We start from the raw sequence: 13,691 nt of genomic DNA, 5'->3' as shown, positions 1-13,691 counted from the left end.
AAACCTAGTTTGGTGACCATATGCCAGTCACTCTTTATCTGTTATAGGAAGCAGGCAAGAGCAAACACCATATTGAAATATTAAGAAAAATACAAGAACTTCTCCAGGCAGTGGTTAGGAGCCAGCACTGACTTGAAAGAATCATTCCCCCTCCAAAAAGTCCTCTAATGGCCAAGCATTGGGTTGGCTGGGAAGACCATTGTTCAGATTGTCTCAAAACTCCCTGAAGATCATAGGTGTCTGAACTCGCACATCTGCAGTATCATTATAATTCTGGCTTGCTTCCTAACTTGCTGTAGTATTAAGACTATTTTTAATGACCTCCCTCATAATCATGTTTATATGAGATATTTAAAATAGCTAGGTACTTTTATAAATTACAATGTGTACTTTATTCAATACACACCAAAAAGTAAAGCCATGTTTCAAAGTACATATTTCAAGCACAAAGAAACCCTCAGAAGATCATGTAGCTTATACAACCCTCAAAATCTGAGTTGGATGAAAGAAGGAAAAATCAGAGAACACAAGCCTATCCTCTATACAGTTTGACTCATTTGAAAATCAGAGTGCTGTTGACATACAATCAAAGAAATGGCCTGTCTTATACAAAAGCTGAATACAAAGGGGGGGGGGGGGGAAGCACTTGTATGAATACAGATAGTACTTGATTTACATTCATTCATTCAAGTTTGAAATTACAATGGCAAGGAACAAAGAGACTTACAACCTATACCTGAAGTTATGGCTGCTGTATGCCTGGAAGGCACATGAACAATATTTGGGTGCTTTGTAATCTGCCGCCTTAAGACTGAACATTGCCGTTCCTCCTACCTGCCTATCTTCCCTCTCATCCCGCCCCATTGGGTCCCTTGGGCCTGCTTCCTGCCCTGCTGGGTCCCACATCCTTGGCCCTCCTTCCCCACAGACATGGCTTGTTCCACTTACCTTTTCCAATGATCACTTTTCCCAAGGAGAAGCAGCCAGTGTGCCATGTGGTCTTCCTACATAGAAGCCGCCTGATGCCATCCTAGAAGCAGGTGCCATATTGGAAGCTACTGCAATTCTTTCATTCTTCTTGCTTCCAAAATGGTACTCACTTTCAGGATGGTATCCCGTGGCTTCGTGTAGGATGACTGCACAATGAAACTCTTCGGGAAAAGTGGCTTTGAGGAAAAGTAAATAGAGCAGAGGAGGAGATTTCTAAGTGTAGGGGACCAAGAGTGGTGGGAAGCTGTTCAACGGTGGGCCTTTCAGAGGAGGGAGGCCCTGGCCCAATGCAGAACAGGGGTGATTTGGGGAGATGTTCTAATGTGGGCCTGTGTCTGGCCTCCCAGGGCCTTTACCAGTCTCTAAAGGACCCATTGCTCCACTTAATAACCACAATGGAGAGATTGCATGGTGGTCATTGAGTGACGCAATCATGTGGACTCAATTACAACCATAAACCCAGGCTCAATTCTAGTAGTAAGGCAAGGAATACTTATACTGCACAGAGAGAGGTCCAGAGAAGTCATTGTTCACATGTTTCATTGTCAGAAGGGCAAGGGATTGGAAGTTTAGCTTTTATGATTTGCTGGAGGAGAAGAGGCTAAATTCATGCTAGAGGACTGCCATCTCCATTGTCCACACTTTCAGTGTTGGTGCTACCATCTCCATGGCTAGCACTTTCGATGTTGCTGCTACCATCTCCATGGCTAGCACTTTCGATGTTGCTGCTACCATCACCATGGCTAGGACTTTTGATGTTGCTGCTGCCATTTCCATGGCTTGCACTTTCTATGTTGCTGCTACTGCCTCCTCCTCCTACAAACGAACTACCTCCACCCAGGCTAAGGCCACTTCTGTAGCCAAGACCGCTACCAGCAGCTGAACCTCGTGAAACACGTGAAGAGATAAAAGCTGCAAAAAGAAGAGACAGAGAAGAGACTGAGCATTTTCTGTGCTTTAGAAAGGCAGCTACCTTGTAATCACTAAGGGTAATCACTATGATCTTTGTCAAGTCTATCCTTCCTAAAATGGGACCTTCAAACATTCTCTCGAAATGATTTTGAAATCTCTTTATTTTATTTCTCAACGGTGCCAAAGCTCGGGTGAAAGATTATGATGAACTTGCTTGAGATCAAATGCAAGAACTCCAGTGTCATATGAGAACTAAGACTGAAATTACTAACATGTTGTGTGATTTGGGGATGGATCAGAGTTCCTACAGATTTGTGTCCTGTTGTCCGAGGCCTGAAAAATTGGTTGAATTCTGTCCTAAGGATATCATTATGGACTCTTGTCAAGTCCATCCTTCTGACCTAAAATGGGACTTTCAAATGTTCCCCCGAAATGAAATGATTTTAAAACTTCTTTATTTCTCAATGATGCCAAATGTCAGATGAAAGAATATGATGATCTTGGTTGAGATCAAATGCGAGAATTCCAAAGCCATACAGGATGAGACCACAGGATGAAATTAATTGTGAAATTTGGTGATGGATCAGAGTTCCTACAGATTTGTGTGTTGCTCTCTGAGTCCTGAAAAATTGGTTGAATTCTGTCCTGTGACATTCTACAGGTGTTTTAAAAAGCTAGATAGAAGCAGATGCAGATTTTCACCCCATACCTGTGGTACTATGTTGACATAACACACCAAGAACTATGCTGTGCTTCTACTAGTCTAATTGCCGCAGTCGCGATTGCAAAATCTACAATTGTAGGGGAAGAGACGGCAGAAGGGGAGAAGGACAGCACAAAATGCAGTTCCCTCCATATAAATAGAGGCAAGGAGCCTCTTAATCACCACTGAACAGCAAAGGTCCTATAATGTGAATATTCTTACAGATGTTACTACTTACAGATGTTCACTGCACCTGCTGCATCACTTGCCAATCTGTCAGGGAACAAAGCAGAAGTCAAGCATGGGTAAGAATTCAAATGTATTCTGAACATAAACAGCTGACTGAAAGAAAATCAATGTTGTATAACTATTGTTGCAAAGTCATCAAATCCTTAGAGACACTGAAGCAGGGACGTGCAGTCACTAGAGGCAAGGGAGGCGGAGCCTCCCCAGTCTCCTGAGAGAAAGGAAAGAGTTTTAAATTTTTTTTTTTAATGAATTAAAGCCAGGATAGTTGCTACCAGATTTCAAGTCACAGTGGCTTGGTGTCTGCTCTCAGTGTTAACTAGGAGGAGGCCAGAGAACTCGGGGCCTCTTTTGCTTAAGGAATTTTTCGCCTTTTAAAAGTTAAGACGGAGTTAAAAAGCAAAAGATTTAATATGCAAAAGAGGCACTGATTCTCCCGCCTCCTGATCTGGGAGCAGTGAATCATGTCTTGCACTTGAGCGACTGCGCAAGTGCAAGGGTGATTCTGGAGAGGTTTTTCTTTCACCAGCCATTTCTTCTGCAGCCAGCCCAGCACCGAGCGGGGAGGACGAGGAGGAGGAGAAGAGTGGTGAGCCCTTGTGGCTGGCTGGGGAGGGACTCACCACTCTTCTCCTCCCAGCCAGCCAGCCACCCACCCCCACCCGACCTGCTCCCTGCCTGGCCGGCCAGCCGGCACAAAGACTCACCACTCTTCTCCTCCCAGCCAGCCAGCCACCCACCCCCACCCGACCTGCTCCCTGCCTGGCCGGCCAGCCGGCACAAAGACTCATCGCTCTTCTCCTCCCAGCCAGCCAGCCACCCGACCTGCTCCCAAGAATGTCAGCGGGGACGGAGGAGGCGGGGGGCGAGGCAGCAGAGCGCGGCAGCGGTGAGAAGCAGCACCCCCGCCGTTGTGTCCGACAGGCATCTCGCGTTTATGTCCATCATAAACGAGAGACGCCTGTCGGACACAGTGGCGGGGATGTTGCTTCTGGCCGCTGCCGCGCTCTTGCCTCACCAACGGTATCCCTCACCGCACGTCACTGCACTGAAGGATGAACTTCAAGGGGAAAAGACTCACTGTGTCCACAGAACTAAATGCTAATGGGGATGAATTTTTTTGTGTTGATGGAATTTGAGAATTTCCCCCGAAAAATCAGCAAGCCCTGTAAAGGTCTACTTAGATGGGCTGTCACTGACCGATATTCTTCTCCTTCCAGAAGTTTTCTGTAGGTAGCAATCTCAACATCCAGGGAGAGCTTCACATTCACTAGGTCTTGGTATTCCCTGAGTTGCCTGGCCATCTCTTGCTTGGCTTTCTGAAGAGCATCCTCCAGTTCGGCCAATTTCTGTCTTGCGTCTTTGAGTGCCAGTTCACCTCGGTCTTCTGCTTCAGCAATCTTTGCCTTTAGGTTAGCACACTTAAGGAAGGGAGGAAAGAGAAATTAGCATAGAAGATCATCTCTTCAGAACAGAGTAAAATATCTTATGTTATCCCATAAGCAGATATGGTAAACCTATATTGGCCCAAGACCCATCCTTGGGCTTTGGTCAAATCTCCAAGGACACCGCAAAATATCAAGGGATTTCTGCTCCAGACATTGTAAGCATGCATGGTACTAATAAAATAATATGACTGTGCAAAGTATTCCAACTTTGGAAGAACCCTTTTGAGTATAGAATCATAAATAATAGGGTTGGAAGGGACCTCTTCTAGTCAAATCTCCTGCCCAAGTTAGGAGTCCTTATACCATCCTGGACAAATGGTTTTCCAATGTTTTTTTGAAAACCTCCAGTAATCAAGCACCCACAAATACTTCTGGGAAGGAAGTATTTAGGTTTGCAATGAAATGGGACATTTTCAGTATCCTATAGGCTGCAATTGGTCTGTTGTTTCATGACTTGTGAGAGGATTGCTTTTGCAACAATTTCCAAGATAGTTAGAGCAGTAGTAGGGTCAGCCATGTGGCTTCTGCTTTATGCTTGACAGGATGAAGTACCGTGTACGTGTAGTCTTTGAATTATGACTATTTGAAGTCATAGACTGACTGCCTATCTCCCCCCCACCCCCACCGCATAATGACCTGGGCCTGTTTCCCACCTCACCAGGCCCCATAAACCCCTTATGAATTGTGGTTCTTCTGAAAATGGTGCCCCTTTATGGGATGAAGTCACACAACAAAGGGATGCTGTGGGGCAAAATGGCTGGCCCTTCTGCCCCGATGCTCCATGGCTTTTCTAAAGTGTTTGATTGGTGTGAGGCGGAGGGTATGGGGCCTGGTGGGGTGGGAAACAGACATAAGATATGTAGGGATCTGGAGGGAGGGTGCCTCAGGGAGTCTTGAGAGAACCGGACAGGCATTCCTGGGCATGTGCTAGGCCTCCCACACCTGAGGCACCCCATGCTCTGCTTAATGACAGCATTGGGAAAGCTGGGGTGGCTCATGAAGCAAGGCAATCAGGGGTGAAATCCATCAGGTTAGGACAGGTTCTGGAGAACCAGTAGTGGAATTTTTGAGTAGTTCAGAGAACCAGCAACTGCCACTTTTGGCTGACCCCAGAGTGGGGCGGGAATGGAGATTTTGCAGTATCCTTCCCCTGCCATGCCTACCAAGCCACACCCACCAAGCCATACAAATTAAATAAACATAAACATAAACATAACATGCCCACCAAGCCACGCCCACAGAACCGGTAGTAAAAATATTTGAATTTCACCACTGAAGGCAATCACAAAATTGATAAGTGAGGCGATTACATCACCTTGCCTGATAACTGTAACAACTTGCAACGATAACAGGCAGGCTTCATTACTGTCATGTGTCAAGGGCTACCAGTAAACAGAAAGTTGAAAGAAGTGTGCAGACAAGGGACGCTTTGCAATTACATGCTAGCCAGGAAATTTACAGCTGTTTGAAAAAAAAAATTGGCATGGGGAAATTATGTGGATAAGCATCATACTGTAGATGCTGTGTTATACTTTCTTTTTCAGGCAAGTAATGTAAATAGATGGATTGTCCTATTGTGTTTCATATAGTGGTAGCTTGGTATTCGACAACTACTAAACTTGTTAATTTTGGTACTGAATGCATTTTGATGCAAAAATGTTGTCCTGGTACTCATAGTTTCTTTGGTATTCGGCACATTGCAAAAGGAAGAGTGGGGTGAGCACAGAGAGTGGACAAGAAATGGGCCATGCTAGGAAGGTCACTGACAGGAAAAAGGACAGACAGAAAGTTTTTTCTGGCCAAAACATGTGGTAAGTCACCTGGTTTGTTTGGCACTCATAGTTTTTAGTATCCATTGGGCATCTTAGAACCAATTGACATCGAATACCACAGTACCACTATACAAATGTTGTTAATTTTGAGGTTAAATACATGTTAAAGGTAGCATCATATTAAGGATGAAAATAATCCTTAATATGATGGGGAATAATCTGCACTTCAGAAACAAATGGGAAGATCATGGCACTGATATTCTCTCAGGCCAGAAAGGCTGAGCAGTATCACTGTATGACCACAACTCTGGGAGAAGGCAGTAACCTACCTGCTTTTTCACAGCTTCAATTTCAGCCTTCAGTCTCTGGACATGTCGGGTAAGTTCTGAAATCTCATGCTTGGCATTACGAAGATCATCAGTGTGCCTTCCAGCAGTACTCTGGAGTTCCTCGTACTAAAAAAAGTAGAAAGCATCCACTGTAGTTTTAGTTATTATTTAATTGAGTCAGTTTTATTCATTGGTGAGAGTGTATATATCTATTTGTCTACCGGCCTTGCCCAATCTGATGCTTCAACGTGCTTTGGAATGCAAATCTTACATTTCCCAGTCAAAAGTCATTGGCAATGCTAGCTGAGAAGTAGGGAAGCTGCTCTTGAGGACACTAGATTGGAAAAGCAGGCACGTAAACACTGCAGAAAATTGAAAAACAAATAGGGGGAATCAGATTTTCCTCCCTTGTATTTACAAGGCCAGAGTTGCCTGCTGTTTCCCTGACTGCTAATAGGTTTACAAAAGATGATTGGTGGGACAATGAAAAAGAAGAAGAGGCAACATCCCTCCAACTGGCTTGGCTTTGCTAATTCCACTTTTGGAAGAAAACATTGGGCCTCCCTTCACAGCTTATTCACTGTAAGGCAGCAACAGTTCACCACCCGACTTTCTGGATGACAATTTACCTTGCTTTGGTACCAAGCTTCAGCCTCCGCCCTGCTTTTCTTTGCAATGTCTTCATACTGGGCTTTGACTTCAGCAATGATGCTGTTGAGGTCCAGGTAGCGATTGTTGTCCATGGACAAAATCACAGAAGTGTCAGAGATTGTCCTCTGTAGCTCTTCCAGTTCCTGCACGTATGATAGAAACAGTTCACTCAGAAAATATACACAAAAAGATTAGGCATTGGCAAGTACCTAATTCAAAATTTAGAGCAAGCGAAATTGGAAGGGATGTTCGTTTTGCATAATTTCTTTTGTTTCCAAAATTACTTTCAACTTTTTACTAATGGTCATGTTCATTGATCGAAAATACAGTTGACCTGAAAGGACAGGTTAGGATGAAAGCTGTTTAAAAATATCTATGAAAAATCTAAAGAACTGCACAGGGCACAGAATTCCCAACATTCCCTTCCTCAAAAAATCATCTTTGTCCTCCAACTTGTTAAATTTAAGTATCCATTGCCTAATTCAAATCAGTTATTTGTAACTTGTACAAGACAATTTTGGGGTTACCAAATGCCTGATCAATGTTTTTGTTTAATGAAAGCATTTATCTTTATATCTTGAGATTCTGGAACTGCAAGAATTCTTACATAACTCTTAATTAATTCTGAACCTATTTTGTAATTCTTTGTGTTCTTTAAATTACTTGAGGGATTTTCAACATCTTTTGATTTTAATTTAACCCAGGGTGTCAAACTCGATTTCATTGAGGGCCACATCAGGATTGTATTTCATCTGGGATGGGCATGACCAGGGTGGGCGTGGTCAGCTCGACATCACTCGTATCAGTGCCTGAGCACTCTGCTAGCGAAAACAAAGTTCCATTTTCGCTGGCAGAGGCTGCAAGAGGGCTGTGCGTGGCCCTACCGAACTCTATTTTCGCTGGCAGAGTCACCACTTTCCTTCCTTCCTTCTTTCCTTCCTCCCTTCCCTCCCTCTAACAAAATATACTACAAACTTCTTTTTTTTAGCAATCTTGCTTATTGAGGGGTGAGGGAGGGACGACTTCTCACTGTGAAACTATTTCTGGAAAGTAAATGAATAAGCTATCTCTTTGGCAGGACGTATCATTGCATAATAGAGAGCACAGTTCAAAGAAAATACTATTGAGGCTTACCATTTCATGCAGGACTCTGAGGAAATCAATCTCCTCAACTAAAGATTGTAATTTAGTTTCTAGTTCTGGTTTGATCATGTAGGCAACATCCACTTCCTAAAAAGAAAACACTGGATTTAAGGGCAAGAAGTTGAAGAACTACAGAGTTATTAATCCATTATTACTTCCTGCATATTATTCAATATTAAAATATGTATAGCTATATGTACTGTATGTATGTATGATGTATGTATGTATGTATGTATGTATGTATGTATGTATGTCCTAATTGAGGCAACTGTATTTTTTTCTGGGATAGTCCCACTTCCTTAAAAGGAAACACTGAATTTAATGGTGAAAAGTTAAAGGACTGTTTATTAATGGATTATTATTTCCTGATTATTATTTGGTATTAAAATACAAACACACATACATATATGCTAATTGTACTTGTTTCTGGAATAGTCCCACCTTTTAACATCACAGCAATGGCTGCCTTTCTGCAAAGTAGCTATCCTGCCAACAGACTCTCACCTTCTTGAGGATTACAAAGTCATTCTCTGCTTCTGTACGCTTATTGATCTCATCTTCATACCTATTTGGGGAGGAGAAAAAAAAAACACCTACTTAAAGAAATCTAGTAAAGCTGCTGCGATTCTTAATTTTTTTAAAAGGGTCCTGACAATATCCCAAAGATGATTCTCAGATGTGGCTGGTTAATTATCACAAAACAGTCTGAGAAAATTTGCTTTGTTACTTAACTGTGGACTTACAAGGCCTGAAGGAGGACAGACAGAAAGATGGACAAAGTTTTGAGCATTTCTACACAATTTCATTCCCTGCCAGCATTCTGCGGTTCAGGATGGCTTAAGTCTGCCATACCTGGACAGGGCAAAGGTTGAACAATCATGCTTTGACAGCAAAGAGTTAGCAGTCCTGTATTCTCTTTGCAATCTGATAGTTATCTGATTTTGTGCAACCCGGGAATATCAACTATGTGGAGATCCTAGGGAGTTGAAATCCACATATGTGCAGAGCACCACTTGGTAAAGCACCTCTGCACATTTGTCTTTAACAGACCCTGCTGCAAGAGCTTTAGGTGCAATGAGCTGTATGAGATACTTAGTTGCAATATAAGCAAAGGATATAAAAGACAGCTGAAAATTGTAAGAGCCAGTTTGGCATAGAGGTTAAGAAACCAGGTTCGAAAGCGAGAGATTGTGACTTCTGGTACTGCCTTAGGTACAAACACAGCTCAGTGACTTTGGGCCAGTTGCTCTCAGCTCTAGGAAGCAGGAAATGGCAAACCACTTGTGGAAAACCTTGCCAAGAAAACCACAGGGGCCATCGCAGGCCATCGCCTGGCATTAAAAAAAAAAGCCTGACTTGCCCGAATACACATGCATAAAAGAGGGAGTAAGATGAAACTTGGACCAAACTGAAGTTGAAGGCCTGAAAGTCTTACTTGCTTCTGTAGTCCTCCACAAGGTTTTTGGTGTTATGTAGCTCTCCATCCAGGCTTACTTTATCCTTCTCCAGATCATTCAGCTGTGTCCTAAGATTGTTGATGTAAGCGTCAAAAAGTGGCTCAATGTTACTCTTCACAGTTTTCTGGTCGTGTTCCTGCAGCAGAGCCCATTTTGTTTCCAGCACTTTATTCTCTTGCTCAAGGAAACGCACCTGGAGGCAGAAAGACACGGATTATTATTTTTTTTAGTGGGGTAGGAGAATTAAATGATCAATCCTCTACAATGTTTCTCACGTTATCTTGATTTGCTCTTGAGCAGACTGAAAATATTACTTTTTCTCCCTTTGATACTGGATATATGCAGAATATATTAAGGGAATGTGGATTGGAAAAAGGTGAGCATTATTTTAAAACTGCTTCAAATTAACAGTTGGAAGGGACCTTGTAGATCATCTAGTCCAACCCCCCACCCAAGCAGGAGACTCTACACCATTTCTGACAGATGGCAGTCCAGTCTCTTCTTGAAAGCTTCCAGTGATAAAGCTCCCACAACTTCCAAAGGCAAGCTATTCCATTGGTTGATTGCTCTGTCAGAAAATTTCTCCTTATTTCCAGGTTGAATCTCTCCTTGTTCAGTTTCCATCCATTATTCCTTGTCTAGCCTTCGGGTGCTTTGGAAAATAGTTTGACCCTCTCTGTGACATCCTCTCAAATATTGGACCACTGCTATCATGTCTCCCCTGGTCCTTCTCTTCACTAGACTAGCCATGTCCAGTTTCTGCAACCATTCATCGTATGTTTTAGTCTCCACTCCCCTAATCATCTTGGTTACTCTTCTCTGTACTCTTTCTAGAGTCTCAACATCCTTTTTATAGTGTGGTGACCAAAACTGGATGCAGTATTCTAGGTGTGGTCTTACTAAGGCTTTATAGAGTGGTATTAGCACCTCACTTGATCTTGATTGAATCCCTATGTTAATGCAACTTAGGGTTGCATTGGCTTTTTTGGCTGTTGGCTCATATTTAATTGGTTGTCCATAAGACTGGAAGAAGAACCATCAATAACATGCTATGCTTATGCTCATAGTTGAAAATGCAAAGGATCACAAGATCTTGTAAGAAAGGTCAAGTTAATACATTTCATGTCACACTATAATAACAGAAGTTGGATTTTGAAGAAGTAAGGTAGAAAAAGAGTAGTGCCATTTTTTGAAATTTTGTGCTGGAGAAAACTGAGAATGGCAAAGAAAAAAAAATCAGTGACTTCATCAAACAAATCAACCAAAAGTTTTCACCCAAGAGACAAATAACCAGGCTTAAGTTATCTTACTTGGGATACATTACGTAAATATCTAACTTCTGGAGAAGGTTGTAAATATTGAGAAAGGTGGAAGAAGACTAGCAGAAATGTGAGTAGATACATTTACAGAAGTAATGAGTACACCTATTGGGAGATCTGAGGATCCAGTTAGGGACAGATCAACCAGGAGAAAATCTATGAATGTAGTGTTGCTAAGAGTCAACACTGCTTATGGTGTTCAACTCTCAAGCCTTATCTTGTATGCACTTTGAATGGGATACCCACCTCTTCCATATCCCATATTACTCATCAAAACCCAGTTCTCCCTCTCATATTATGTGCTGAATTTCTCTAGAATAAAGGCTCATAATCATGCCTGTCAAAATGGTTTGATGCTCTTCATATCCCACTTCTTTAAAATACAATCTGTTCATCAAGGGTAAGGATGAAACCATTCTGATTAGCTCTCATTTCCTCATTATATAGTGAGAAAATTTATTGACCTACTGAGATGCATGTTAGAGAAAATATGATCTTAACTTTTCCAATCTCCCTTTCTGCAACAGGAAAAATTCCCCATGGCATTCCTCCAGTCAAGTTGCTGTTGCAAGCACAGCAGCAAAACCAGGCAAAATTGGCAGCAATGTAATTTCATTTAGCTGGTGATAAAAAACAACTGCAATGACATGAGCAAAAATTGAAAGAGGAGCTGGAGGAAGGCCCTTGAGCTTTTTGCCCGATCCATGACAACCTGAAATAATAAAATAAAGCATTTATTTATTCTCACCTTATCTATGAAGGAGGCAAACTTGTTGTTGAGTGTCTTCATCTGCTCTCTTTCTTCTTTGCGGACCTTCTCTATGTTGGGGTCAACCTCCAGTTTCAGAGGCGCCAACAGGTGAGAATTGATAGTTACTTTTTGGATTCCGCCTGGTGGGCAAACTGGGAAGCCAGCATTGCCTCTCCCTCCGCCAAAACCAGCTCCACCTAGCCCATAGCCTCCACCAATACCACCACCAACAGCAGAACCACTATTAACTCCACCACTGTACCCATAGCATCCACCAATGCCACTGCCATAACTGCCTCCAATCGCAATTCTCCTTGGTCCACCAAGATTGTAAAGGCTTTGGCTGCCAAAACCAGCCCCACCGGCTTGGCCCCAGCCAGCACTTCCAGCACCACAGCTTCCACCTCTGCCCACACTGTGTGAGCTCCAGTTGGTGCGACACAAGTTAGGTAGGATGGCAGATGAGTTACTGAAGCCTCTTCTCTGAATTCTGATGTTGGCTCGGTGAGACATTGTAGTTGGTGATGAGCTGAAGAACAAAGATGCAGAAAGAGGTACAGGGAGAGAGGACACAGTCTGTGAAGCAGAGGCAGGTGCAGTTGTGAGCTCTAGGTTTTAAATTTTCTTCTTTTATTTATATTGTCAAGGAAGTGGGATCGGTTGTGATTGCAGTCGATCATCTTTCTGATTAAATATTGCTGGGCATGCCCTAAGGCTTTTTGAATTGTGACATCATTGTTTTGCCATACACACTCCACACTAAGGCTAAATGGTGGCGCAACCATCTAAGTCCAGGGTTCTCAATGTTTTCTTGCTCGTGGCCCCTTCTGTGACTCATTTATCTCTGGCTCCCTCCCATATCTGCTTTTATTTATTATAAATGAGTAATTTTCAATATTTATGCTGCTGAGATTAGCACAGATAGTGAAATGTGAGAATAACGACCTATTGATTATCTGCCTAGCAGATAAATTTGTGTGGTCGTCTCAGAAACCTACTGTGATCCCTTAGAAATATAGTTCACCACCTATCTAAGCCATTGTTAGTTGTCATTTTGGATTAATAATTTCCTCAGGTTTTGCCCTAGATCAAGGGCGTCAAACTCAAGACCCAGGGACCAGATCAGGCCCACAGGGTGCTTAGATCTTGTCCATGGGGCGGCCATGGAAATTGTGGAGTATCAACACATGGTGTCTCTGCCAGCAAAAAGAGAGTTTGGGAGGGCTGTATGAGGCCCTCCTGAGCTCTGTTTTCACTGGCAGATGGTTGCAGGAGGCCATCGCAGCTGAAAACGGAGCTCGAACGGGCCGCAAGTGTCATTCCCAAGCTCCGTTTTCACTGGTAGAGGGTCCAGGAGGCTGTTGCAGCCAAAACCAGAGCTCAGGAGCCCGTTTTTGCTGGCAGAGTGCTCGGGCACACCCAACATGAATCACATTGATCTGGCCACGCCCCCTGGCCCCCCAAGGCCAAACACCACCCTGATGTGGCCCTCAATGAAATCAAGTTTGATACCCCTGCCCTAGATGATGAAGATGGGCCAGGGAAATGAGTCCAATTTGTGATCAAGCTAAAGAACAAGAAGTGATAAAAGATTATGCTCCAAATCAGTTACTCGTGTCTCTGAGGGTGATGGTCTTTTCTTTTGTCACTTTCCTTCAAGGAAAAAAAATTCACAACAGGCATGGAGACACTCTGCCTTTATTGTCTACCTGCAAAGCAGAATAAAATTTCAGAACATTGGGAGAAAAAGAAATGGCTCTCGAACAGTATCTTCCCCAACTTGGGGATGTTTTGCAGAATTGAATTACAGTCTTATCCAAGGCTTGTAATGCTAGACAAGTCAGCCATTGTCCTTAAGGGAGAGTTGACCAGAGGTGGTATTCAGCAGGTTCTGACCAGTTCTGGAGAACCGGTAGCAGAAATTTTGAGTAGTTCGGAGAACCGATAAATACCACCTCTGAATGGCCCCG

General features: G+C 43.0%; 1 protein-coding gene across 1 annotated transcript; it reads right to left on the bottom strand.

Annotated features, from left to right (window-relative positions):
• Positions 1-1,597: 1,597 nt before the first annotated feature.
• Positions 1,598-12,243, bottom strand: LOC116504440 (keratin, type II cytoskeletal 6A-like). Its single transcript, XM_032211442.1, has 9 exons — positions 11,719-12,243; positions 9,630-9,844; positions 8,699-8,759; positions 8,186-8,281; positions 7,030-7,194; positions 6,401-6,526; positions 4,052-4,272; positions 2,844-2,878; positions 1,598-1,902 (listed from the first exon to the last, which is right to left on the bottom strand). Exons 1-9 carry the CDS (start codon positions 12,232-12,234, stop codon positions 1,598-1,600), a joined length of 1,740 nt encoding a protein of 579 aa, XP_032067333.1. The 5' UTR covers positions 12,235-12,243.
• Between the last annotated feature and the right edge of the window lie 1,448 nt (positions 12,244-13,691).

The sequence above is a fragment of the Thamnophis elegans genome, chromosome 2 (assembly GCF_009769535.1).
Source record: "Thamnophis elegans isolate rThaEle1 chromosome 2, rThaEle1.pri, whole genome shotgun sequence".
Taxonomy (NCBI): domain Eukaryota; kingdom Metazoa; phylum Chordata; class Lepidosauria; order Squamata; family Colubridae; genus Thamnophis; species Thamnophis elegans.
Note: the sequence above shows the minus strand (reverse complement) of the source record. Positions and strands in the feature narration are given on the sequence as shown.

What these genes read in the sequence shown, in the direction of transcription:
- LOC116504440 (XM_032211442.1), bottom strand. Translation starts at nt 12,234, where the DNA reads ATGTCTCACCGAGCCAACATCAGAATTCAGAGAAGAGGCTTCAGTAAC. An exon ending in TTGCCTCCTTCATAGATAAG is followed by an intron (nt 9,845 to 11,718) that starts GTGAGAATAAAT and finishes TTCTGCCTCCAG; the next exon opens with GTGCGTTTCCTTGAGCAAGA. An exon ending in AAGCTTGGTACCAAAGCAAG is followed by an intron (nt 6,527 to 7,029) that starts GTAAATTGTCAT and finishes TACTTTTTTTAG; the next exon opens with TACGAGGAACTCCAGAGTAC.